This window comes from Diplotaxodon limnothrissa, linkage group LG19, assembly GCF_057381915.1.
Source record: "Diplotaxodon limnothrissa isolate DT_005_m linkage group LG19, D_limnothrissa_male_GT1.1, whole genome shotgun sequence".
Classification (NCBI taxonomy): Eukaryota; Metazoa; Chordata; class Actinopteri; order Cichliformes; family Cichlidae; genus Diplotaxodon; species Diplotaxodon limnothrissa.
The window spans coordinates 22,275,751-22,300,945 of NC_140614.1; the positions used below are offsets into that span (position 1 = coordinate 22,275,751).

Here is a 25,195-nt window from a genome sequence, read left to right on the forward strand (position 1 = left end):
AAAAGGGTGTGCGGGGACTATGAGAACCACAGCACCACCAGCCCAGATTTCACCCGGTGGACACAAAGATTTGCTGAATGTTCCGCTCTAACGATGGCAAATTAGATCCGGGGGACAGAGAAGTGAGTGCAGAATGAATGAAAGGAGTACTGAGCACTGTCCCTTGCATGAAGCCATATTAGCATGCACAGTAGATCTCTTTTATGGCATTGGCGCTGTCCGTGGTGCTGAAAAGACGTGGTTACACAACGGGTAATGTTCTACTTGGACGGTAGGAAAGAAGTGGGTATAAATCCCGGAGGAAAATTGAGATTTCAGCGAGCTATTAGCTTTGTGTTGCCCAACCTGGCAGGAACATCGCGATCCGGCCTGCAGAGGTGCTTAAAAGTGGCATATTACATCAGAAAATGAATGGCCACCTTTTCAAAAAGGATTCAATTTGAAAAAAAAAAACAACAACTTTCAGTCCTCTTTTTGCTTCGAATCAATCTTTATGACACTCACAGCAGTCTAATACTTTTTGTGCTCGGAATTTGTGCATTTCCGAAAGATCTTTGCCATCAATAGCTCTCTGTACAAATCTAAGTCATCTAGAAGCAGCAAACTTATTTCTGTATTTGATTGTCTGGCTGGCTTAATACTATTGTAATACTCTCTCTCTCTCTCTCTCTCTCTCTCTCTCTCTCTCTCTCTCTCTCTATTTAAATATATATATATATATATATATATATATATATATATATATATATATATATATATATATATATATATATATTCAAAACTGAATGAAAACATTAACGGCAAATTTTCCCCGGGACCCGAAGAAGCGGAAGAAAATGTTACCCGACGAATTTTCATTAAAATTCAACAAGAGGCAAGCTCCGTGAGAGGTTAGATTATTGGCGGGCAGGCTCTCTGCGCGCGCGCACACACACACACACACACACTTGGAGAGACGCTCACACACACACTTCACAGCTGGTGTGCCTTCCTCCAGCAGAGACTGACAGAAGCGGGGCGACCGCACTAAGCTGTGAGCGCTCTTTTCTCCTCTCCTCCACCAAGCGCGTCTTTTACTGTTGACATAAAAACTTTGAAGAGGTGAGAGTCGAAACGTCAAAACGCCGACAAATCACCGTCGACAGCGCGCATCAACAAAGAAGAAAGGGGGAAAGAAAAGAACCATCAAGTCTGAGAAAAGCGGTGGAGCCGGGAGAAAGAGGGAGCTATGCCATCTCCCGCCGAGCAGAGCCCAGTCCTCCAGTGTTGTGTGTCGGAGCTGCAGCATGGTGTCTCTTTCTGGACTCTGGACCTACTGCCTCGCCCCGGGGAGAACTCATCTCCTTTCCTTCTCTGCCAGAACGCTCCTGCTGCTTCTCTTATTAACCGTCTCTTCCTCCCCGGACGCCTGCTTCCCTCACCCACAACCTTGCCACATTCTCGCCCGGATAGGACACACCGTGCGTCTCGGTGCGCTCTTGCCTACCCGACAGCCGGCACGGATACAAAACGCGCTCAACCGCGCCCTGGCCAGCCTCCGGCATCAAGGCGGAGGGGCAGACTCCTCCACAACAACCTCTCAGCCACCTCCTCTGCTGCCCTACAACCTGAGCTTGGAAATGGTGGCTCGATCGCCCGCGGGAGGGGACCCTGAGTCATTGTCCCGTAGTGCCTGCCAGGACCTGGTGGTCAGGGGTGTGTCAGCCGTGCTCGCCTTTCCCCGCTCCAGGGAGGAGCTGATCCAGGTGGAGTTTCTCTCCTCTTTCCTGGAGATCCCCTTCGTATCTATCCTGGAGGACACAGAACCCCTTGTGACTAAGGTAGGAATTGACGCTGTGTGTCTTTCCTGGCCGTCACTGTGCACCTGTAGCAATCATCTTTGAAAGATGACAGTGAAAAATGGTTATGTGTGTATATATCATGGCTTTCATCTTTCCAGCATCTTGCACTTCAATTAGCAGCATGCCATGACCTAACATAATTTCATCTGATTCCAAGAGCTGACATTCACCAGTAAGTCATTGACTGACCCATTAGCCTGTGGCATGGATTTTGTTATCTGAGTTGGTGCAAAATGCTTCCTACTAGCCAGATTTTAAGGCAGGCTAAAGGCAAATGGACAGTGTAAAGAACTGTGATCATCAGAGCAGTTACACTAAAGAATGATTAAAATAATACAGACAGAAATGGTGATAATGTTACATGGATAATTAATTTTAAATAAAGAGACATTTTAGTGTATCAGACTTTAACTTCTAGCACTGTTGCCTTCTTCCAGCAATGTCTGCTGTTCAGACTGATTTTAACTGAGCTCTGGTGAACCTGCAGGCCCTTAACATGCATGTTTAATATCTGGTCACTCTGACTTGGTATTGGACTGAACCCCCGAGCGAGGTGAAAATTTCTCTCTTTCTAAGCTCTTTTCTCTGTGAATCTATGTGCGTATGTGTGTGTTTGTGCCAGAAAGGATGTGTGTACTTAGAGATTGCTTCTGGCACCTTTCTGAGCCCATTCCAGCAGTTGAAATACTGATAGACAGATGTCACGGAGAAGTGTGGCTCACTCTATTAGTATGATCACATATATGCTATGTTTATGTGTGTACGTGCAAATTAGGTAGACAACACAGATCTATGTGTGTGTGCAATGTTAGTATTCCCAGCAGAACTGCCAGTCAGTCAGTGCAGCTTCTGTCACATTTGCCTACATAAAAATGTCTCTATCCCACTGAGCAGCCAACTGCATCTCTAAGTCACCACAAACATATGAATGCATGCACTTTGCACACACATATTTAACTATCACCATCATGTGGGGTGGGGGTAAGTCTAAAATCTTTGTCCTGCCACCTCTCTTTGCCAACAATGGATTGCTTATTTCAATAAAGGTTGCATGAATGAGAAGTCAAACCACTTGATGAATGTGTCAGCAGAGCAGGGAGATAAGCAGAGGAGAGTAAAAGGAGAGAAATTTAGGAGATATGAAGGGGGGAATAGAAGGGGTGAGCTGGAAGAGAGAACAGGGTTCTTTTTTTCTATAGAACTGTGCCAAGCAGTCAGAGGGCAAACAACAATCATCACTCTCTTTCTTTGTCTCTCTGTGTTGTAGCGCTCCAGTATTTTTAGCCATAATTTCAAGCGGCATTTGTGAAATGAAAGCCTTTTTTGGTTAATTTTTGTGTTTAATGCTACACAAAAGCTTCTCTTTTTTCTCCTTGGTGTCAGACTAATCTTTCTTTTTTATTGAAGATAATGTCCAATCTTATGATGGCTAACAGACAAAAAAAGGACCAGAAAGTGGAAATTACTCCCCAGAGAATAGTTCTGAGTACAGCGTGTGACCAATAAGTGCTCTCCAAAACAAAAAAAGACAAATACAGCCATTTTGAAACACTTATTTAAAAAAAAACCCTGCATCTACTTCATGTAAAACATTTCTACCTCCTTTATGATCTTGTTTTTTCGAACTTTCATGTCAATTGGGTAGACTGCTGAAAACATTAGCTCGTTAGTTAATAGCTGGTTTCTTGTGATTCTTCTTTTCTTTTGTGATTTCATGTTTTTATATATGTGTTCTCATTACTGTCATAGATTTTGGACTGTGGGTGGACAAATCAAGCAATTTTAGGAGACTGTAAGAAATCTTAAAGGTCAGATTTTCAAATTTCCTGAATTATGAGACTAAAATCAGGATAATTTCACCATTAAAAAATACAGTTGGTTTGGTGACGATAAAATAGCCTTTAGTCACAGCCCAAAAACAGTTTGAATTTCAGGAGAATGGCCTGTGAAGGAGCGTAGTGTGTTTTCTTTCTCTCACACCCTAGGGTGCAACTCTATAGAAAGGGAGCAATGTGGGAAACTAAAGGACGCTGGCAGGAGGTGGGACAGGATCTTAAACACACACAGAGAGGGCAATGACGAGTGGGTTAGGTCAACAGGGAGGCAAATTGTTAGCCTGTACAAACAGGGAACAGTGCACAGGTTTCACTGCTGATAGGGGGAAAACACCCAAATCAGAAGATATGATTCTAATTAAAGATGCTATTTACATTCTAGCATCAGGAGGGCGGAGAGCTCCAGAGATGGGGGAGGTGGGCTGGAGAACAGCAGAGACAAAACAAACGGCTTGGCCAAAAAAATAATAAAAAATCTGTCACAGATTGATCCAAATGAGAAGGGGAGGGTTTTTGTTTTTTCAAAAGAGTCTTTCCTCCTGGGGTTTTTAAATTGTGGAAATTCTGCAGGCTACTGGGAATTGAGCCCATGTTTTTCTGGTGAACAGATACCTTTCCTGGACATCAGAGAGGGATAGAAAGACACAAAGAAAGAAAGAAAGAAAGAAAGAAAGAAAGAAAGGTTCATGCACATTTAGAAAAAAACCCAAAACTAATTCTTCCCTTTACCTGCCAAAAGAATACTACATCAATCTTAAAACACCACAGAAAGCTAAAAGGCGACTTGTTGACTTGTTTTCCTCACAGGCTAAACAGACTTCCTCAAGGTCAAAGAAAATGTCAATGAGGGGAAAGAAAATACAGTCTTTCACAAATTAATTAGTGTGTGGCACAGTTTTATTTTTCTTTCGTGACAGCTAATTTGCCATATTTCATGTTTCATCTGACGACAACAACAAAAGAAATACTCTTCCACGTCGGGGGCGTCATGTAGCATGCGTGACATTTCTTGGAGGTTGTGATGATAGATTTTCCTGACTACCTTTAAGTGCGCCCAAAAAACTCAAACCAACCAGATGCTGAGGGGTTGAAGGGTTGTCATCATTATGCAAATTTGTCGCACAAATTGTCACATGAAATTCTCTATTGTCAATTATTCCCATGTCACAAGACTGAAAAATATTTGGCACCACTGATGAAACAGAGACATGAAAGGGCACAGACAGACACGGGGACAGAAAGACAGCCAGAGACAGGGGTCGTCTGTCCGTCTGCGTTCTCCTCTCCCTTCTTAGTCAGAAAGAGCTCTGGGACTATGTGATGTGTCTCAGTAAGGAAGTGCTTATTCTTCCAACCTACTTAAGCTAATTAGAACCACTGTATGACCCCTAACTGTAAATCTCTCTCATCCATCTATGGCATGCAGAATGGGAGGAGAGGAGCAAGGAAGAAGGGACAGAGAGGGGTGGGGAACGAAAAGGAAATGGACTTCTAATTCCCATTAGGGCCATTATGGGCATTTTGGAAGCTGATTTTTTCATCAGTTACTTTTCATTGATTCAAAGTAAGTAATGAAATTGAGCATATTTGATATTTAAGCAAAAAAGTCCAAAAATAGCTTTGATTAAACCATTATAAAATGGGATGGGGTTTGAAATCGGCATTCTATGGATATGTTGGGGTGTGTTGGTAATAGTAACAATTTAATTCTGTTTTTTTTTTTTGTTAAAAGTTGGTGCAATTTGCCAACAGACATAATTGAAAAGAACATCTATGCATTTTTAATGTGGCCAGCCTTTTTTCATGCACAGTACTACCAAACAATTCTGGATTTGCTGATGATATCACAGGAATTATTTAGTGAGATCATGATTTCTTTTTTTGAAAGTGTATTAGCGGAGAGAGCCGAAGGAAATGGTTTTGCTGATTTCTGAGTGTGATTAGGTGAGAGGGGTGGTATGAAGTGAATCCATTATTTGTCATTCTCCACAATTGGAACTGAGTTCCTGCAGCTCACTTTACTCCCAGTTGCCATTGAAATAAACCTTGGATTTTTTTCCCCCATAAGGTGGAATGTACAGAAGTCTATTTCACAGACTTTAATCCTGACTAACATTCATATTTTTCCCCTTTGTAGTTCCTTTACCTCAATTATTTCCACAAGGCATTCCTCATATTATTATATTCCTTTCAATAAAGAACGGTGTTTTATTCCTATTTCATAAAGCCTATTTTGTACTAGCCTTGTATACATGCATTATGAGTACAAAGGCATATTTTGCTTGACCCAGCTTGCACCTGTTACATTGCCGGTGTGTTTAGTGATGCTGATAATTAAATCTCAATCTGAACTGAGCTGCTGAACCTCAAGTCCCACAGAATCGCAGCATTAACAGAACGCCATAACTGCAAATGCTGACTATCCCTAAACTGTAATTACCACAATACACACCACAAAGTAATGCAGTGTATTATTCATGAGGTCTTTACTGTTTATGATTTGAAACAACCTTTATCGTTCTGTTGGTGAACTACTTTCCCTTCTGCAATCCATCCATCCCACATTCTTTCATTAAGTCTCTTCTTTTTTTAATGACATACCTCATTCTGCTTAGTAAAATGAAGATTAGTACAGTAAAAAACCCAATTTGCGACTTTGAATGAAATTACATTTTAATCCTGGGACCCTGCTGAATAAGACGCATTGTGGCTCGGAGCTAGCCCTGCTCTCAGAGGACACACATGCTGCAAACGCGTTCGCACACACATCTGCACTCCCGCATGCACATCTGCAGAGAAATGCAAGTACTGGCCTCACGCAAAAAAAAATGTATCTTGCATTTATGAGATTCATGCACGCACAGAGAGTCTGCCCTGTGCTCACTAAAGGTTATTAAGCCTAATGAGGCTTTACAAGGCCATGCTGCCTTTAGTGTTTTCTTTGAGATGATGAGGGGATTTGTGCCGTAAAACCACAGTGGAATAAACGAGTGGAAAGAGAGGGACAAAAACTTGCGCCTAGCCAGCGCTGCAGGGAAACTGACAGCTTGGGACAAGCAGGCCACTTAATGCAAACAGCTCAAAGCTTTTTCTTTATTAGTACTATGATGACAGTTCAGCGCGGTCTTGACTGAGCCAGATTAATTGAGCAGAGCAGAAACAGCGGAGTATGTATTACCAAAAGGACTCTGGGCTTGTTTGAGCTGCTCACTATGGCATTCAAGTTAGTGTTCTAATGTTTGTCTTGTGTTTTTGCCTCTGGTAAAACAAATGTCTCCAGTAGTTCCACAACAATTTTATGTTACTCAGTGGAGCTAAAAAGTAAATGAAGTAGACCAGTGATGGATGGAAGCAAAAAGCACCAGAATGGCTGTATATATCAGCAAGCAAAGGAGATGTGGTTTTCATTATAATGAGTTAATAAAGGAACTGATGGAGGTATATAGGGATAAAGAAAGCAGGAATTGGTCCATTCTATACTCAGAAAGAAGGGAAAACGTTGAATGGGAGAATATGGAAGTAGGGGAAAGTGGTAATCAGGTGCTAGGAAATATGAGAATGGACAGAATATGCGGAATTAGAAATCGCATGAAAAAACTACGCATCAAGCAAAAATTAAGGAACATTTGCAGGATGAATCTTGGAAAAAGGGAAGTATATTTCAGAGAATAAGAACGTGACTATGGAAAAAGGGAGGCACCAGGTAGAAAACAAGGAAAGTAAAGAGATAAGGGAATAAACTTAGTGTAAATAAACAGGAAAGAATCAGGAATGAAAGAATGAGGCATGGGGAGAAAGTAGTTATTTAGAAAAAAGGGAGGGAAAGCAAAAGGAGGGAAGTGGGATAGAGGAATAAATAGAAAAACTAGTGAAGGGTGGAAAAAAAGAAGAGGGATCAGCAGAGGAAGGAGAGTTCAAAGGTTGCAAGAAATGAAGAAGAGAGGGTGGAGGTGCTGGGAGGGAAAGTGGTAATGCTGGGGAAGTGCTGGTTCATTAGAGGATTAGTGAGTGATAACTAAAAGTTATCTGTGATTGAAAACACCTTCACTCCAACACGTGCACACACGTGGACATGCACACATGTACACACACATTCTGTTTACACACGAACACACACTGTGCACATATAGATTGTACTCATGCAAACTTATTCAACTTCCCAATAGGGCTGAACGATTATGGAAAATAATCTAATTGCGATTTTTTGCCCCAATATTGCGATTGCGATGCGATATGCGATTATTTTTTAAGGTCTTTGTCTTCTGTATTATTAAACAAAGACAAGCAATACATCATATAGTATGGCCAATACTATATTACATTAATTTTAAACTGTTCTTTCCTGGAAGACAGACCTCTGTTATGATGACATGAGGTGATGCATGAATTGATGACTGACATTTTTATTTAACTTCTTCAATCACAACAGTATATTTGAACATACACAATAGTTTATTTTTAGCTTACAAACATCTGAGTATAAAGTGCTGACAAGGAACCCTGGTGTAAACATTAAAATGAAAGTCAGTACAATGTGCAGATTGCAGAAATATACATAAAAAAAAATCAGTGGCTTTACCACACTCAGTTTTTCGACATCTGTGAACTACTAGACAGTCATTCAATTAAAAAATAATATTAAATAAATAAAACTAATAAATAAAAAATACACACATCTTACTGATCTCTGCAGTCAGTAACATTACACATAAAGTGCAAACATAATAGCAATTGTATAAACACACACACAAACACGCCTTTAAAGTTTAAAGGCGTGAAATTGGACGGTCTAGCCTTCTGATTAGCTAATCAGAAGGCTAGTTCTGATTAGCGTCACCGCTGTCTCGGTGGAGTTTAATAAACTCGGCCGTCTGCTTCTTGCTATCTAAAATATAACCAGACACTGGTGTAAATTCTCGACTGTCTCATACTTCTGTTTAATAAGTTTTCTGTTTGACGTTTAGTCAGCTGTGTGAAAACCAAGGAGGAACCCACCCGGGGGATTAATAAAGTTTTATTTTATCTAATCTAATAACTTTAATCTCAGCCAAACCGATTTACTCACGAACAAACAAAACACTGAAAAAAGCCCAACAATAACATTTTTAGGTTGTCTAAGTGACTTATATATTACGTTTAACCCGAGCAGCGAAACTCCGCGGTGATCTGAAAATGATGTGCCGGGAGTTGTGCCGTTCTCGGCCGCATCAGTAATCCTCGAGCTCCCGGCTAGCTGTCGAGCTGGTGGGTAGCAGACGCCTCTGAAAACGTCGAAGCACTTTTGCAAATATGGGATATCTTGATAAACCGAGCAGATATTTGATGTTTACACAACTACTTTCTCGCCTGAAAATATGTTAAAAGTTTATTTTGTGACCCAGAAAGATTAGTATGAGTAATTTTAAAACTTAGTAGCGGCCGCCATTGCTGGAAACTGGAGTTTGGCTGGGCCGCGCTATGAATTCTGGGATATGGTAGTAATTTGGACAGCCTTATAATCGCAGTATAATCGCAGCCTTTGCGGTTAGAAAATTGCACTTGATCATGTCGCGATATTATCGCAAATGCGATATATCGTTCAGCCCTACTTCCCAAACTTATTCCATTCACCTAAAGTTAGTGCCATCTTTCCCGTTCTGCAGAACCTGCGATTGTGCAGCAGTTGTTTGCCTGCATACACACATGAGAATGTGTGTTATAGTTTTTCATTATGTGGCAACTGAGGCAGAACACCACAAATCTAGGCCAGGTGGGCTTCAGTGATAAGGGCACATCGGGAGACAACACACACACATTTTAGGACCTCCTATAGGAGATCCCATAGGCATAGGTCAGGGGTGAAAGACAAGCAGACGGGAGAGGCAGACCAGTGGCGAGACAGGGGAGAGAAGGTGAGAAAGACATGCGCTGATGTGAGATTAAACAGATGCTGACAGATGGCGTTGGGGCATAGCTGAGCCACTGCCAGAGAGACAGGTTAGCCAAACACAAGATGAGAAAATGGGGTAAATGTCCAGAAAGGGGTAAGACAAAATTCAAGTAATAAAAGCAAAAGAGTAGGAAAGAGAAACAGATAGAGAACCAAACAGAATTAGACAGATAGCAATTCCGACAGGGTGGGGTGGGAAACAAAGAAAGATTAAAAACTGAGAAAGAAATAGCAAAGTGAAGTGAGCAAGTAAGTTAGAGATAGAAAAGGAAAGGGGGGACCAGGCGGTGTCAGAGAAAGTGTGACAGAGCCAAGAGCTGTCAGGGATGAAGTTATTTGAGAGGCGGGTGAGGCACAGACAGAAGATTGAAGGATGGTAGACCCCAAGGTAACTTCTGTGTTCCTTCTGGGATATTTATGTTGGGAGTTGGCAAGAAAACAGGCATGATTTAGAGCCCATCTGGTTAGGTTTCAACACCACCTGCCCACAGAGGAAAAGCTGTCTGTAAGGAGACATACAACAGTGCACCAGTGGCACTCGTGTACACACTCAAACATGCTTCGTTACATCAGTTACATGTGTAGAAATGGAACCATTTCCCTCGATTTGGCTCTCCTCCAGTTTTGGCATTTTAAATTTGAGTCTAAATGCTGGGATTTAGGGCAATGCACAGGATCCTAAACATAAACGATATCATAAAGTTATATTTTGGTCCAATTTAGTGTATGTTTTGGATGCTAAAGATAAGAGTAAGGGCAAAATGAAAATGGTTGCATAGCAGGTCACAGCACTGAAAAAAGAGAAACCAGTTATGTTTGTGGATGGAAAACTTGATCGCCTTGTTTAAAGGAATAAAAATCTTTATGTAATGAGGCATGACCATAAAAACTATAAGCCTACTACCGCTTTAGCCAGATCACAGAATAGAATGATGATTATGGAAATCTGGAATTTGTGCAGCGTTTTTGTTCACTACACTCTGACCTCGCCACTCCCCACAAGGAAACACTCTACTCATCTCAGCAGGGAGAAGGGATTTGTGTTGGTGTGTGCAGGCATGCAGCAAAAGCAGAGCAGAGCACTGACAGCTTAAGTACACCGCTGTGATTGAAAGGGTTTCTTGAGGTATGTGATCGCTGCCTTTTGCTTGTCAGTCTGTTTGTCAACAGGAAAAACTACAGAACTGGATTTTATGAAACCTGAAGAAGTATATGGAGCACGGCCAAAACTGAACTTTTAAAATTAGGCATAAATCTGGATTATCTTGTTTAAAAATTACAAAAATCAGGGAATTGGCCTTGGTTGAACATGAGCTTGAAAGGGCCCTTTCCATTTGGTTGTGTGTTGCTTTTTTAAATGCAGCATCTAACTCAAGTGGGGCTCCTGTAACTAGCTTGCAGGTTTTAGTTTTTAATTTTTTAAGTGGAAAATTTTGTTAACGATATTTGTGAACACAGTTCACAGTTCAGCACAGCTAATATTCCAGTGCATTGTTTTGAATAATGGATTGTCCATCAAACTGGTTTGGGCCAATGGGCAAACAACGGTTTTACTACAAATCCTGAATAGACTTGGATGCTACGTTTAGTGCTCTGTATGTTCACGGTGTCAAACTACCATTAGCTCGCTTTCTTCAAATCAGTTTGTGGTGTTTGTGGTCAGACTGCAGAAACAACAAAAAACTAATACAGGTTAAATTGTACTAGTATGTCTCAAGAAATTAAAATATTATGAAAATTGTTTTTTTGTTAAATTAATTAAAAAGGCAGACCTTTTCATATTTTACATTCATGTGACATAAAGTCAAATATTTCAAGTTTGCTGATTATTGCTTTTAGCTTGACTGTAGTAAAAATGTAAATAACTGTGGTAGGACTTTTCTTTATTAAAGCCTAGAAATAATATGGTAAAGGTGGAGTAATACGGTTGGAACAAGACTAAGGTCATAGAATGTTATTACCATGTAATTACAATAAAATGATAAAATATATATATATATATAAACATTTAATAGCATTCTAATGTGTCATGGTGTCAAAGCATCAGTGTAGAAAAATTATCATTTCCCTCAGTTTCTGACCTGTTATTAATGTTATTAATTAACCTGTTATTATTCAGTCACTTTAATTTTAAAACTGTGTATATACTGTATATTCTGTGTATTCATTATCTCACTCTTATTGTCTGTTTATGCCCTGTCCTTATCTTCAATGTCATGCTGTTCTGTTGTATCTTAATTGCCCCTTGGGGATAAATAAAGTCTTTCTGATTCTGATTAACCATGTACATAGAGTTCAATGTAATATTACTCAGGTAGAACCACTGTTTGTGCACAGTAGTCACTTGGGATCACCATCTATTTGGGCAATTAAGTGGTAATAAACTACTATTTCCACATTCTTGCCTTTTTGTTTCCACTTTGTTGTTCCCCTATTACCACATTATCACTGGAAGCTGCACTAGAAAGTGCAACCAAAAATAAATAAATCGGAACTGCATGTCTGACGTGAGTGAAAACACCCTCAAATTAAAGCTATGTAAACTTGGCTCTTGTTTCAGCGGCAAATGCAAAATTACGGCACATGCTTCGGACTTTTCTAAAACTCTCACACAATTCCACATTTACATTAATATTGACACGATCTCCCCGTAAAACGCATGTCCTATCCCGTGATTGCAGGGACCTACTGATGCTTCTCTCATGTCATGTTTCTCTCACCTTCTCGCTTTCTGTATTGACCTCTGCGTTTGAGCTGGCTCCATAAAGCAGAGCAGAGCGGAACGACAGATAAATCCTCGTCTGACTGCAGGTGCAGGGGAAACGTCAAGATGATCTGATATTCATTTGCACAACATCTAACACATAAATACTATTTATTGGATGAGAAGAGACATGCAGACATGACACAACAGAGCAAGTCACTACAATATACAAGGTAGCAGGGAAAAATTTAAAAGGGCGAGTATTGAAGGCAAGTGATGTGTGAATTTCAAAGTGAGTTTAAATGGGATGACCCACAAGAAATAAAGAGATGGAGAAATAAAGAGCTAAAAAAGTGCGATAGAGAGAAGAGAAATAGGATGTGATCAATTTTCCTTCTTCATTGTCCTTCACTATAGAGGACAGTCCGTCCTCCAGATAGCGCTAAAGCAGCTTCCCTGTCACACTTATCTCCTGCCAAGTCACGCAAGAGAGCGGTGCAATATTTCACTCTAATTCAGGTAGTAGCATGCATATATCTTGCATCTAGCTGCTCATTTTCTTTGTTGTGGTTGAGGGACAACTGAAGAACACCATAAAATTACTATTTGTAAAACCTTTCAAGATAAATTGTATGACCAAAATGTGGACTGTTTGGACACTTATTGAGATAAAATGACAAATAGCATGACAAGAAAACAAATCACTTTTGTTTGATAACTTTATGCCTGACTGCCATATTTTCCCGGTACAACAGTGTAGGCGTGTAGGTGTGAACAGTCAACTAACTTCACTTGGGTTGTCATGTCATAACATTTTTATGCTGTATAAAAAACAGATTCCCTGAGATGTAACAAGGTTGTTGCACCGGCAAACAGTACAAGACTGAGCAGAATCAATAAGTTGTGAAGTACCTCAGGCAAGGAAACGGAGTCAAGATTTTTTAATTGAGCAAAAGGGAATGAACAAATATTGAATTGTGTTGTTCTTTGTTTTCTTTCTTTTGTTTAAAAAAAGAAGAAGCTTGTGGCATTGTTTTTTTCTGTGTGTTTCAGCAGTAGAGTGGCCGTGAGGTTTTGCTGGAAACCAACTGTTTATATTTTCCCAACTCATGACACCAGAGTGAACTGGCACTGAGGCATGCAGGTGGAATGGTTTGGTAGAAAGATCCTTTTCAGGCAGGACAGCTGGGCAAAATGGTTGGGTGGATATATCTTTTTCAGGCAGCCCGCCGTTGACTACTGCTGACTGGGACTTGTCAGGTATTAAATTGGACTGGAGGAGCGATATCTCAATTTTAGCTGAGATGCCCGCAGAACGAGTGGATCGAAATCTGTCCTTTAAAAATGTAAAGTCTCATTTAGGACGATTGGCATGCGACGTGTGATAATGAAACACATTTGAAACGACTGAACTGTTTCACCAGAGTAGAAGCATTTTATGTCGCCTTTTGTCACCTAGCTGGGTATGAAAAGCAAAGGAAGGCAGTGCAGTATCTGAAAATATGAATTCCTTTTTTAGTGCAGTGCACAGAAGAAGAAAATTAGCTTTCATCAAATGACTCCTTCAACAGAAAAAATGGGAAAGGCATAGAAGTCACACTTTGTCCTTGTCCAAAAGGCTCATTGTGCTTGAATATCAATAGCAATCTAAAATTATACATCGAAATAATCAATTGCAGGCTTACAGCTTCCAAATTAATTAAATGATTATGAAACAGCAAAGTTGGGCAAAGGTTACATAAGGCATTATAAATGTAATCCTCTGAAACTCGCAAACTTAAAATACAAGTCCCACAATTCTCCTGCTGGACAAATGGGGTTCATTTTGCAAGAGAGATTAAGTGTTGAAATTACAGTTTTGAGTTTTATTTTTACTCATGCTTAATAAATAGTTGGATTTACATGCAAGTCAAGAAGGAGAAATGGGACTTTCCTGCCATCTGTGTTTTTTGCTTTTCTTTTATGGCGCAAAGAAACAAAGCATAGCTTATGAGTCAGCAAAGCAATTGTGGCATTGGACATTCCCGCAGCAGTCACTCTCAGACTTTGTTTAACAGTGTTAATTTTCCAAATGGCACCATAGTACAGATGCAGAGTTCATTGGCACGCTTTTCAGCTGTAGTTAAAGGATGCCTGATAGACCAGTACGTGCTTGATCTGTACATTCCACTTCCTTGTCCACTCTGTCACTCTCAATCCAACCATCGCCGCTGCATCAACAGAGAGGGTTACAAGTTGACTGCCAAGGCAGAAGCTCTGCCAATAGCACTGTTTGTGCGCCTGTGTCTTTTGTTGTTATATTGGGTGTGAAAATGTTTGTTGTGTCAGCTTTGGCATGAATGCGCTGTCCTCACTTTACCGTATAAACAGTTGAGTTTGAGCTCAGGTTTTATTTTAGTTTCACACGAGCTTCCTCGGCAGATTTTATTGCCTGGATCTTTTGAAATAATAATGTTTACTTGTTCATTTCTGTGAGTCCTTTATTGATGTCGTGTTCATTTTGGATTTAAGGCTGACTTTTACTTTTGTTTCTGAAAAGATTGATTTTTTTAGCCACCCAGAGAGATAGGAACAAGCTGAAAATAAACACCGAGTTGCCCAGCAGACACTAAAGATCACACTTAGCATTTATCTGGATTAATGGCTTTTTAACTAATGCAAGCTTAACAGTCACTCTTTGCATACATGTAGTTTGATCTTGTTTGGAACAAGTAGTTCCAAATTTAATTTGCTTGGCATTTGGTGATGGACAGGTGGAGTACAGTGGGTTAATCAGAGTCTGTTTTCAGCGTCTGGAAAGGAAGATTTATCAAATAAAGAGTTGGTGTTAAATGGGACTAAAAATTCAAAGCGTTCTTATTCCAGGATGTTAAAATGTCACCGATGTTCTGTCACTTGTGCTGGTGTTCCGGAAATACAGCGAGATATGCTCTGTGATGTCTGTGTCTTAGACACAGAGAGATAACGGTCCTCTTTTAAAGAGTGATGCCAAGTTACTTGTTTGCCCGCCAGGGTATCGCAATTCACAGCCTATTAAGGACCTAAGTGTTTTGCATTTTGTTTTCATATGCTGATTCATTGTGACTGTTGCTTGCTTTTTTACTTGCTTCCACTCACTGCTTGGGCACCAAACACTACTTCAGTGTTTCCCCTAGGCTGGCTGCATTGGATGAAGGGAACACTGTGCTTGGTTAGGTTAAGGAAAAGATCAAGATGTGGGTTAAAATATATTGTGTTAAAACATAAATCCTGCATATTATTGTAATGACGTGTATGCACAAGTTCAATAAGGAAGGAAGATATTTCCTAAGTTTTTGGCTGCTAGTCTGTTCTCTACATCACTACCACGTTCCCATGCTGTCAGTCTCAGTGCTAACACCATTACCCTAGTCCAGTCATCTTCTTGCCTGCCTTCATTGAACCAATCAGCCTCCACTCTGCATGGTTTAAATTTGTGCTCTCCGTCACTCTCCCTTTCAGAATTGTGCAACCCACCTCCTCCCATCTCCACCTCAACCAAGTCACCCAGAGCTCCATCCAAGCCTCAGTCTTCATCTTCACCACACCTCTGCATCTAGGGGGTGTCCTGTCCTGTCACCCCTGGGATATGGATCTGCCATGATGGGTCATCCGATTCTAATCACCAAATACATTCATACATTTCTCTGTCTCAATAAATCATGTTCAGTTCTTCCATATGACCTCTCCTTACTGAACTGGTCGTGCTCTACTGGTGTCTCTTGATGTAGTTCTTTGCAAGCATCTACAGTGGCTTGCAAAAGTATTCGGCCCCCTTGAACTTCCCCACATTTTGTCACATTACAGCCACAAACATGAATCAATTTTATTGGAATTCCACGTGAAAGATTAATACAAAGTGGTGTACACGTGAGAAGTGGAACGAAAATCATACATGATTCCAAACATTTTTTACAAATAAATAACTGAAAAGTGGGGTGTGTATAATTATTCAGCCCCCTGATTCAATACTTTGTAGAACCACCGTTTGCTGCAATTACAGCTGCCAGTCTTTTAGGGTCTGTCTCTACCAGCTTTGCACATCTAGAGACTGAAATTCTTGCCCATTCTAATGTGCAAAACAGCTCCAGCTCAGTCAGATTAGATGGACAGCGTTTGTGAACAGCAGTTTTCATGTCTTGACACAGACTCTCGATTGGATTTAGATCTGGACTTTGACTGGGCCATTCTAACACATGGATATGTTTTGTTTTAAACCGTTCCATTGTTGCCCTGGCTTTATGTTTAGGATCGTTGTCCTGCTGGAAGGTGAACCTCCGCCCCAGTCTCAAGTCTTTTGCAGACTCCAAGAGGTTTTCTTCCAAGACTGCCCTGTATTTGGCTCCATCCATCTTCCCATCAACTCTGACCAGCTTCCCTGTCCCTGCTGAAGAGAAGCACCCCCAGAGCATGATGCTGCCACCACCATATTTGACAGTGGGGATGGTGTGTTCAGAGTGATGTGCAGTGTTAGTTTTCCACCACACATAGCGTTTTGCATTTTGGCCAAAAAGTTCCATTTTGGTCTCATCTGACCAGAACACCTTCTTCCACATGTTTGCTGTGTCCCCCACATGGCTTGTGGCAAACTGCAAACGGGACTTCTTATGGTTTTCTGCTAACAATGGCTTTCTTCTTGCCACTCTTCCATAAAGGCCAACTTTGTGCAGTGAAATCTTTTTGTAGCCTAAGCCTGTTTTTGTCAGGCGCAGTGGCCCGTGGACATGGGATGGACTCAAGCGCAGATTCAAAACCGGAGGCCAGGGGTGAGGTGTAACGAAAAGAGACTTTATTTTTACAATGCTCAGAGGCTAACAGAAAGTGCAGACTAGAATCAATGAACATAAACTAGATGTCTGAGGCGAGAGAAAAATACTGTGGTGAAAACTAGATGGCAGGGATAACTGGGTGCAGGTACTGGGCAGGGAAAACTGTGGCGGGCCCGGGCAAAGCTTGCAGGTGGGGGTTGCGTGGAGGGGGGAGGCAGGAGAGGTCCAGGTGGGTGCTGCATGCAATGCAGGGAGGCAGGCAGGAGAGAATGGCAGCTCCAAAACGGAGAGGGGTTACCGGTGGCAGCAAACTGGTATCCAGGAGAGCTTGGTAGGTGGTTTTCAGAGGTAAAGTTGGCAGATAATCTGGCGAAGACCAGTTGAGTGCGCCGGTCATAAATACTGCTGGTCCGATTGCCATCAGGTGAGGAACAACAAAGACTCCACCCAGTGGGGAGGAGCTGATGCTGTGGAAAACCACCCAGACCACGACAGTTTTAAATGTCTCAATAACTTTATCCCTGACCTGTCTGCTGTGTTCTTTGGACTTCATGGTGTTGTTGCTCTCAATATTCTCTTAGACAACCTCTGAGGCCGTCACAGAGCAGCTGTATTTGTACTGACATTAGATAACACACAGCACCGTGGAGGGAACAGCCATCCATCATTTGCACTATGAGTTTAGTGCAAATTTAGTGCACTCTATTTAGTCATTAGCACTCATCAGGCAATGTCTATGGGCAACTGACTGCACTCAGACCAAAAGGGGCTGAATAATTTTGCACACCCCACTTTTCAGTTATTTTTCTGTAAAAAATGTTTGGAATCATGTATGATTTTCATTCCACTTCTCGTGTGTACACCACTTTGTGTTGGTCTTTCACATGGAATTCCAATAAAATAGATTCATGTTTGTGGCTGTAATGTGACAAAATGTGGAAAAATTCAAGGGGGCCGAATACTTTTGCAAGCCACTGTATATTCATAGCAAGTGGGCGACCGTGGCTCAGGGGGTTGGGACTCGCATCTGTAACCGGAAGGTCGCCGGTTCGATCCCTGGGCTCTCTGTCCTGGTCGTTGTGTCCTTGGGCAAGACACTTTACCCTACTTGCCTACTGGTGTTGGCCAGAGGGGCCGATGGCGCGATATGGCAGCCTCGCTTCTGTCAGTCTGCCCCAGGGCAGCTGTGGCTACAACTGTAGCTACCTCCACCAGTGTGTGAGAGTGAATGAATAGTGGTATTGTAAAGTGCCTTGAAAAGCGCTATATAAATCCAATCCATTATTATTAAGTGGAAATGAGAGATCCATCTATCCTTTATTTATCACCGATTGCAATATTCATGGCTGAAGTGTACCCTGCTGATATTTATTTTTTCCTGATTCTGATTTTCTTTTTAAAAACTCTAACGTGCAGCATATACGGAGAAAAACATTGTTTCTTCAATGTAAAATATTTTTTTCATAATACAAATTACAAAAATAATTAAACCTTACAATTTTAGCCAAAATCTCAGGTACCAGATGTCCTTTCACTGGATAATAAAGAGCTCTGCTACAGGAAAGAAGTACAAATAATTCCCTGAATATGAGTTCTTGTACACCCACATTTACCTGACACGTTTTACCTTACCAAACAAGAAAAGGTGCAACAAATTATATTACAAAATGATATAACTAAATAAATGTCATGTACTTGCATAATTTTAATTTTTATAAATTAAATTTTCACCAGATAAAGGACATCAATCCTTTTCTCTTTATCACTTGTCTCCACAGCTTTAGCTTTAGCCACTTTTCTTTTGTTAGCTTTTATTAAAATCTACATGTTAAACCTGGTGAGGGTGAGTTAAGTGTCTAATTACATTTGCTATTACAAACATTTTCACAGTGTTCGAGTCTTCATTAACAACAAAGAGCTTCCACATTAATGACGTGTTCTCATGTGGTTGTGAGTGTACACCTGAGTTGCTGTGTGCATGTTGCGCATGAATGAAATAGACATTTCGCTAGAAATCACAGATTATGGTTCCTGGTTGGTCAGTTATCTTATCACTATGTCCAGGTAAAACTCTCATTGAGATTAAAAATCTCTTTTTCATGAGTGACCGCCAAGAGGAGCAGAGATCTAATATTGCAATAACCCAGTGTGTTGCATGCACATATCTGTGACACAGCAGTTTTTAAAAAACACCAGTATTTGATGCTCCGTGAGAATGAGCATCAAACGAGAATAGATTTGAGTGACAATTCTCTTTCGGTTTGTCACTACAAGTGACAGCTTTCACATACTAATTTGATCCACTGCTGATAACGTTATTTCTAACTCGGTTACAATTGTTGAAAGCTAAATGTATTCCATGAACGATTCAGAAGTATTCACATTTAACAATTAATTTCAGCTCAGAGTTTTGAACAAATGTGATTTCACCTGGCTCCTTTCTGCTTCAACAACAAAGTCAGTGCACATATTTGTGGATATATACGTACAGCAGGCCATACACTAAAAGAAATGCTGGTCAATTCTTGTTCCTTGGTGGCACTTAAAGAATGAGATATTGATTGCAACACACACAACTTATTTTCCAGCTTTACGTAAATCAGTTTGTGATTGACAGTTTCTGGACCCGGAGCTGTCCATCCCACTGACTGTTGATACCTATATCCACTTTCCAGCCTACCAGAGGTTTAACCCTGCTTTCAAACTAGCATCAGTTGCTTCTCCAAGAGCTTTTATTAACAGTGGACATTTCCAAAACCTAATAATATTGCTGGTTTCTCTCTATAGCATGCCTGGGATTGTACAAGCCTAAGTGATTAGTTTTACAACAGCACAAATCGCTCTGAAGTAGATTGTCAGCGGTGAGTGCAGGAGGTCCTCCAGAGGGAAAACATTCAGTCCTCTAGCTATTTAATTATGAGGGCAACAGACCCTTGGGTCCATGGCTTCTTTCTCTCACAAAAGAGGCTCACTAACAAACTCTGGTGAATGCCTTTGATTGATCTAAAGCTATTTGAGGTGGCCATGAAAAGAAAAAAGACAGTTACAGAAGGAGGGAATGGGAGAGGAGGAGAAGAAGAAAGCAGAGAGAGAGGGGGCTGGAAAGAAAAAAGATGGAAGGAAAGCGGAGAGAGGGATATCAGCAGGGAGGGAAGTACTGTATGGAGCCAGGAAGAGAGAATGAGGGATGAAGGGAAGCAAGGCATGGATAGATGGCTGGAGGGATGAGTAGAGAGAAAGAGGAGGGGATGTTGGCGTCTTTTCTGGCACGGCAGTTTCCTGCACACACAGAATCCACACAACTAGAGACAGACCCAAGAGGTGCATTTGCACACATGCTGACACAAAAACACACTTTGTTAAACTGGTGTTAGGGCTTCCACTGTATCATGGGAACAGAGATGTGGATGTATTTGCATAAGTGGGTATTATACTCTGAGCCAGTGGACAGTAGCGATGGCTAAAGTAGATAAGATAATGCTTTCATTCTCTCTTTCGCTCCCTCCCTTGCCCGGTTGCCACACACAAACTCTCCATTTATTGCTTACTGACTTTTTTTCCCCCTCTTTTTTTACTCAAGGCAGAAAAAATTTCTTCCTGCTCTTCTTACTTTGTCTCCCTCCCTCTCACCAAACAAACACATTCATCCTGTATATTTGTTGTGCAGTTAACACTTTTCACACCCTCCAACTTCTCCTCTTATCTCCTTTACTAAACTCCCAGTGTGAGAACTTTTTCAATTATCCCTGCCTCTACCTCTGAGGGTGAGGGACGAAGGCACTGTTTTGGCAGGATAAAGAGCCCGCAGAGGAGAGAGAGGGGAGAGGGGAGGGGAAAGAGAAGGGTGGAGGCAGGAGGGGTGGGAGGAAAAGAGAAGTTAAGGGAGAGATTCCGCAGTGACTCCGTTCCAACAAGTCATCTTTCATTTTTATGACTTCAATCAAGTGTCCTTGAAGCCTAAATACACCCAGATCATGCACTCTTATCCTGGCTCGAAGACTGGGATACCTTTAAGTATAATAATACCTGCACTGCCCACTGTGTGCACAGATTTTAATGACTGTCAGTCTAGCCCTGTCATTTAATAGCAAATAGTGTCCTGTCCCTGCTGTGCTTGGGCACAAATACAAAATGTACCCCATTTACTTTCATTTTTTTCTCTTTGTCATTGCCTCTAAGTGAGCCTCACTCTCTTCTACTCCTTCCCACACTTTTTGCTCTCCACATCCACCTCTCATTTCTACCACTCACATGCACACGTCTTTCTCTTGGCAGGACACCACTGCAGTTTGTCACAATATGGTACTGGAAGCAGTGAGAGTACCTTTGTTTCTCTCTATCTGTGCGTGGGTGTGTGACAGAGTCTGTGTGAGGGTGAGAGATAGAGAGACATGTGTAAACTTGCTGAGGATGTAACCTTGCCCAGAGAACTCTGGCTGCAGAAAGTCAACTGTCACCTTTGTGTGTGTTCCACTACAGTTACAGAGTTATAGGAGTGTGTAATTCCATCTGTCAGAGTCTACCTCAGTCTGTGTGTGTGCGTGTTTTACGTGTGTGTCCGCGCACGAGCACGCACAGCAGGACTCTCTCCTGTTCCTTCGGGCATTCCGATTCCTCGTCCCATTTTCATCCTTCTCTTTCTTATTAAGACTTGTCTTCTCACCTCTCTGTTTCTCCGTCTCTCTCAGTTTCCTCTCCATTTCCTCATTCCTTTCGCAGCATCGTTTTTCTCACTTCTTCTCCCCTCTCCACCTCTACTTCTCGGTCTATCCATCTTCTCTACTCTCCCTTTTTGTTTTTGCCTCACTCACCCTTCCCTCCTGCTTATCGCTTTCCTTTCCCCTATTTTCCTCCTACTCATTTCCCACCTGTATGGGACTGCTGTTCAGAGCCATCGAGCCGAGCGCTTGTAATACCCTGACCAGAGTTATTTAGCCGTGATATGACAGGTAGGGAAATGAAATCACCACTTGGGTGTGTGTGTGTGTGTGTTTTTCGTTTTGTTCCCCTTTACTGTTTCTCCTTCCCATTTATGAGACCCTGCTGCAGGGCTATTTTTAGTCAGCTGCCACCTTCTCACTGGCTTGTAAAAGCCGTCCACCAGACGTTCACTTAGGCAGAAATTCTCTATTGTGATTGCGGGATTGATGAATGTTATCTGCAGTGGTGTTTTGGAATGAATTTTAAAAAACACCTTCCCCTCTCTCTCTCTCATCGCTCCAGCATTGCCTGACATATATATTATAAATATTTTAAAACTGTTGTGTATCACATATTATATTAAGTCAACTCCGACTCTGCTTTTGGCTGACAAATGAATGATGATAAACGTATTAATTTATTTACAGGTTTGGATTTAGGGACTCATATACCACTGTCGTTTGGTTTTAGGATAGGCTTGGTTTCAGCTGGCCCATCAGCATTGTACAGAAAGAAATGCTGTCTATTACCTGACAGTGAATAGATTCACACTGTTTTGCCTCGAGGCAGCACTCAGGACCTTCTTGCCTCACAGCAAGAAGGTCCTGAGTTCAGTTCCACCATCAGGCCAGAGTCTTTCTGTGTGGAGCATGTTCTCCCCGTGTCTTTGTGGGTTCTCTCCAGGTACTCCGGCTTGCTCCCACAGTCCAATGACATGCTGTTAGTGGGAATAGGTTCATTCTAAGTTGCCCATAGGTGTGAATGTGAGTGCGAATGGTTGTCTGTCTGTATGTGTTACCCTGCCTCTCACCCTAAGAGAGCTGGGATAGGCTCTCTTAGGGTGCTAAAGTAGTGCAAACCCTGGATAACAAGGATTTTTCTGCGTTTCATGGGTTGTCTCTTATATTTCCTAATGATAATTTTAGCCGGACTGTGTTTAATGCGTTAATCACATGTCCACCTTTTTATGTTCTGCATTTTAACTGAGTTGCCCTGTCTTGTTAATTTGTATGCTTTAGAGTTAGCAATCTGATGTTTTTTAGTTTTTCCTTTTTGTATGGTGCAACATCAGCTTGTTACTAGGCTAGGCACTTTTGATAAGGTCCCCTCTTTACACTTATGCATGTCAGTAAGAACTCCAGGACACAAAAATAAAGTGCACCAGTAAGATTTGCAGTGAGATCCGTTTAGTGAGTAGTGGGTAGCAGCCCCGGGCACTCTTCAGTGCCCCAAGTTGGCCATATTGATTTGTTGATTTAGTGGAGCTGTTGTTTTTAACTATCTAATATTGTGATTGTAGATTAATTTTTAAGAAACATATTAAAATAAAGGAATAATTTGGTTTTAATTTAAATAGATTTTTTCTTCTTTTATGGCCACTCAGTCCTAATTTTGATTGACTGATTGTCTGTGTGTTTTACTGCCAGTTTGTAAAATAATTCAGCATTATTAGATTAATGTTTCATGGGGTGGAATTTCCTCGGGTGGTGGTTTTGGTCATTTTTCTTAAAACCTTTGTGTATTTGATCAAGGATAAAAAAGGACAGCTTCTCAGTTTGTAGCTATGCTATGCTGCAAACCAATGATACTAGAAAAAAACAGAGTCACAGAAGTAAAGTAAAGTAAATAAACCAGAAGAAGGGCTTTTGAAGTTGCATCCAAAGAAATTTTGTCTGTGATGCTCATGCTTTTGCCAAATCTCCGTTCTCTAGTGTTGTGCAGGTTTGTTTGGTAACAGACAAGTTGGTCACCCCAACTCATAAAAACAAAAAGTAGATTATGCTCCCTGTGGTGCCCCCAAACTCAGTGTTCGATAACCAAACAGAAAAGGAATCAGAGGTCCTGATTCTATTGCTTTTATACTCACTTCCAAACATTTCACACACTCTGAAAGGATCCCATGCCAGTCCTAGAACCATAAACACCCCCGTGGATCGATTTGCTCATGCTTCAGTAAAGCAGTAGGTGTACAACTCTTGTGGTCATGGATACAAGTTTGAATTGGACTGTTACTGCTTGGAAAAAATGTGTTGGGAGTAAAGTGTAAGGATCTTCTTAAGCAAAGTGGAAGTGGCGTGAAAGAGGCAAATTGAGAAATAGGGCGAACGTGACAAAGCTTGAATGTGATTCCTGGATTAAAATGCAGTTAAAAAGAAGAAAAACTTTTCTGAAAAGGCTCTACTCACCACAACCACTCTTTTCTGTAAATCAGAAGAGCTGGCACAAAGTAGAGCTGCTTTTGCACACCATTTCCATCTGCATGATTTTTACCAAGCTCAGGGGCCCAACTGAGGTGACAGATCGCTCCCAAGGAAAGGACAGACTGCCTGATGTTCAAGAATGGAAGACTTGTGAATTTCTGATCCGTAAATGTCATTTTATCTCTTGGCTATCTTTCAAAAATTCATTTTCTGTCTCTCTTAAGGGTGTAGCCTTTCACAGACACACTTGCACGCATTCAATCTCTCCTCTGTCTCCCTCCCTTTCCTTTATCCGTCAGATGCTTAATCTGATATTAAAGATACTCCCAAATGCGAAGCTACCCTTCAGAGCTCCCATTTACCACTACGACACATGCATACCTGCCAATTACACTCCCTCTTCTCTCTTCCCTGCAACTGCTCTCTTGCTGAGTATTTTATACATATGGGGACACACCTGCCAAAGGCACTGATTTCTCCACCACCTCCTTTCTCATGTGCATGCACGCACACACACACACACACACTTTGACCTGCCAGTGCCACAAAGCATCTTTTCCCTTTGAGCAGACTCCCTAAATATGTCAGGTGGGGTATAACAGGAGGTGAAGGAAGAGGAAAGGTTGATGCTGGGGAAAGAAGGGAATTGAGTGAGAGATGCACACATCAGACATGAGGAGGATTTCACTTTTGCGTGAAATCACGTTATCAGACTGGTGCAGGGTATGCCAGCTGGGAGAAGAAAGCAGCAGGAGGAGGAGCTGAGAGACAGGAGGGGGGGAAATGTCTGAGACAACTGTAGGCTTTCATATCCTGGCTACAGAACATAACACATATTGAAAGGTAGAGATTTTTACATTGATGAATTATTACTAGAAGGACTTCCAGACAACCAAATGGATAATTTGGATGTGCACATGGTCGGACCAAAGGATGGCATGTCAATTTCATGGTTACTTTGTTTTGTATGCCAACGTA

At 41.4% G+C, this 25,195-nt stretch overlaps 1 protein-coding gene across 1 annotated transcript in view; it reads left to right on the plus strand.

Moving 5' to 3' along the window:
• The first annotated feature begins 1,286 nt into the window (after positions 1-1,286).
• LOC146612186 (glutamate receptor ionotropic, NMDA 3B-like) overlaps positions 1,287-25,195 on the plus strand; it is a 92,321-nt gene continuing 68,412 nt past the window's right edge. The window contains exon 1 of the mRNA XM_085342666.1: positions 1,287-1,820. Within this exon, the coding sequence (XP_085198792.1) occupies positions 1,287-1,820 (534 nt within the window). The remainder of the gene's footprint in view (positions 1,821-25,195) is intronic.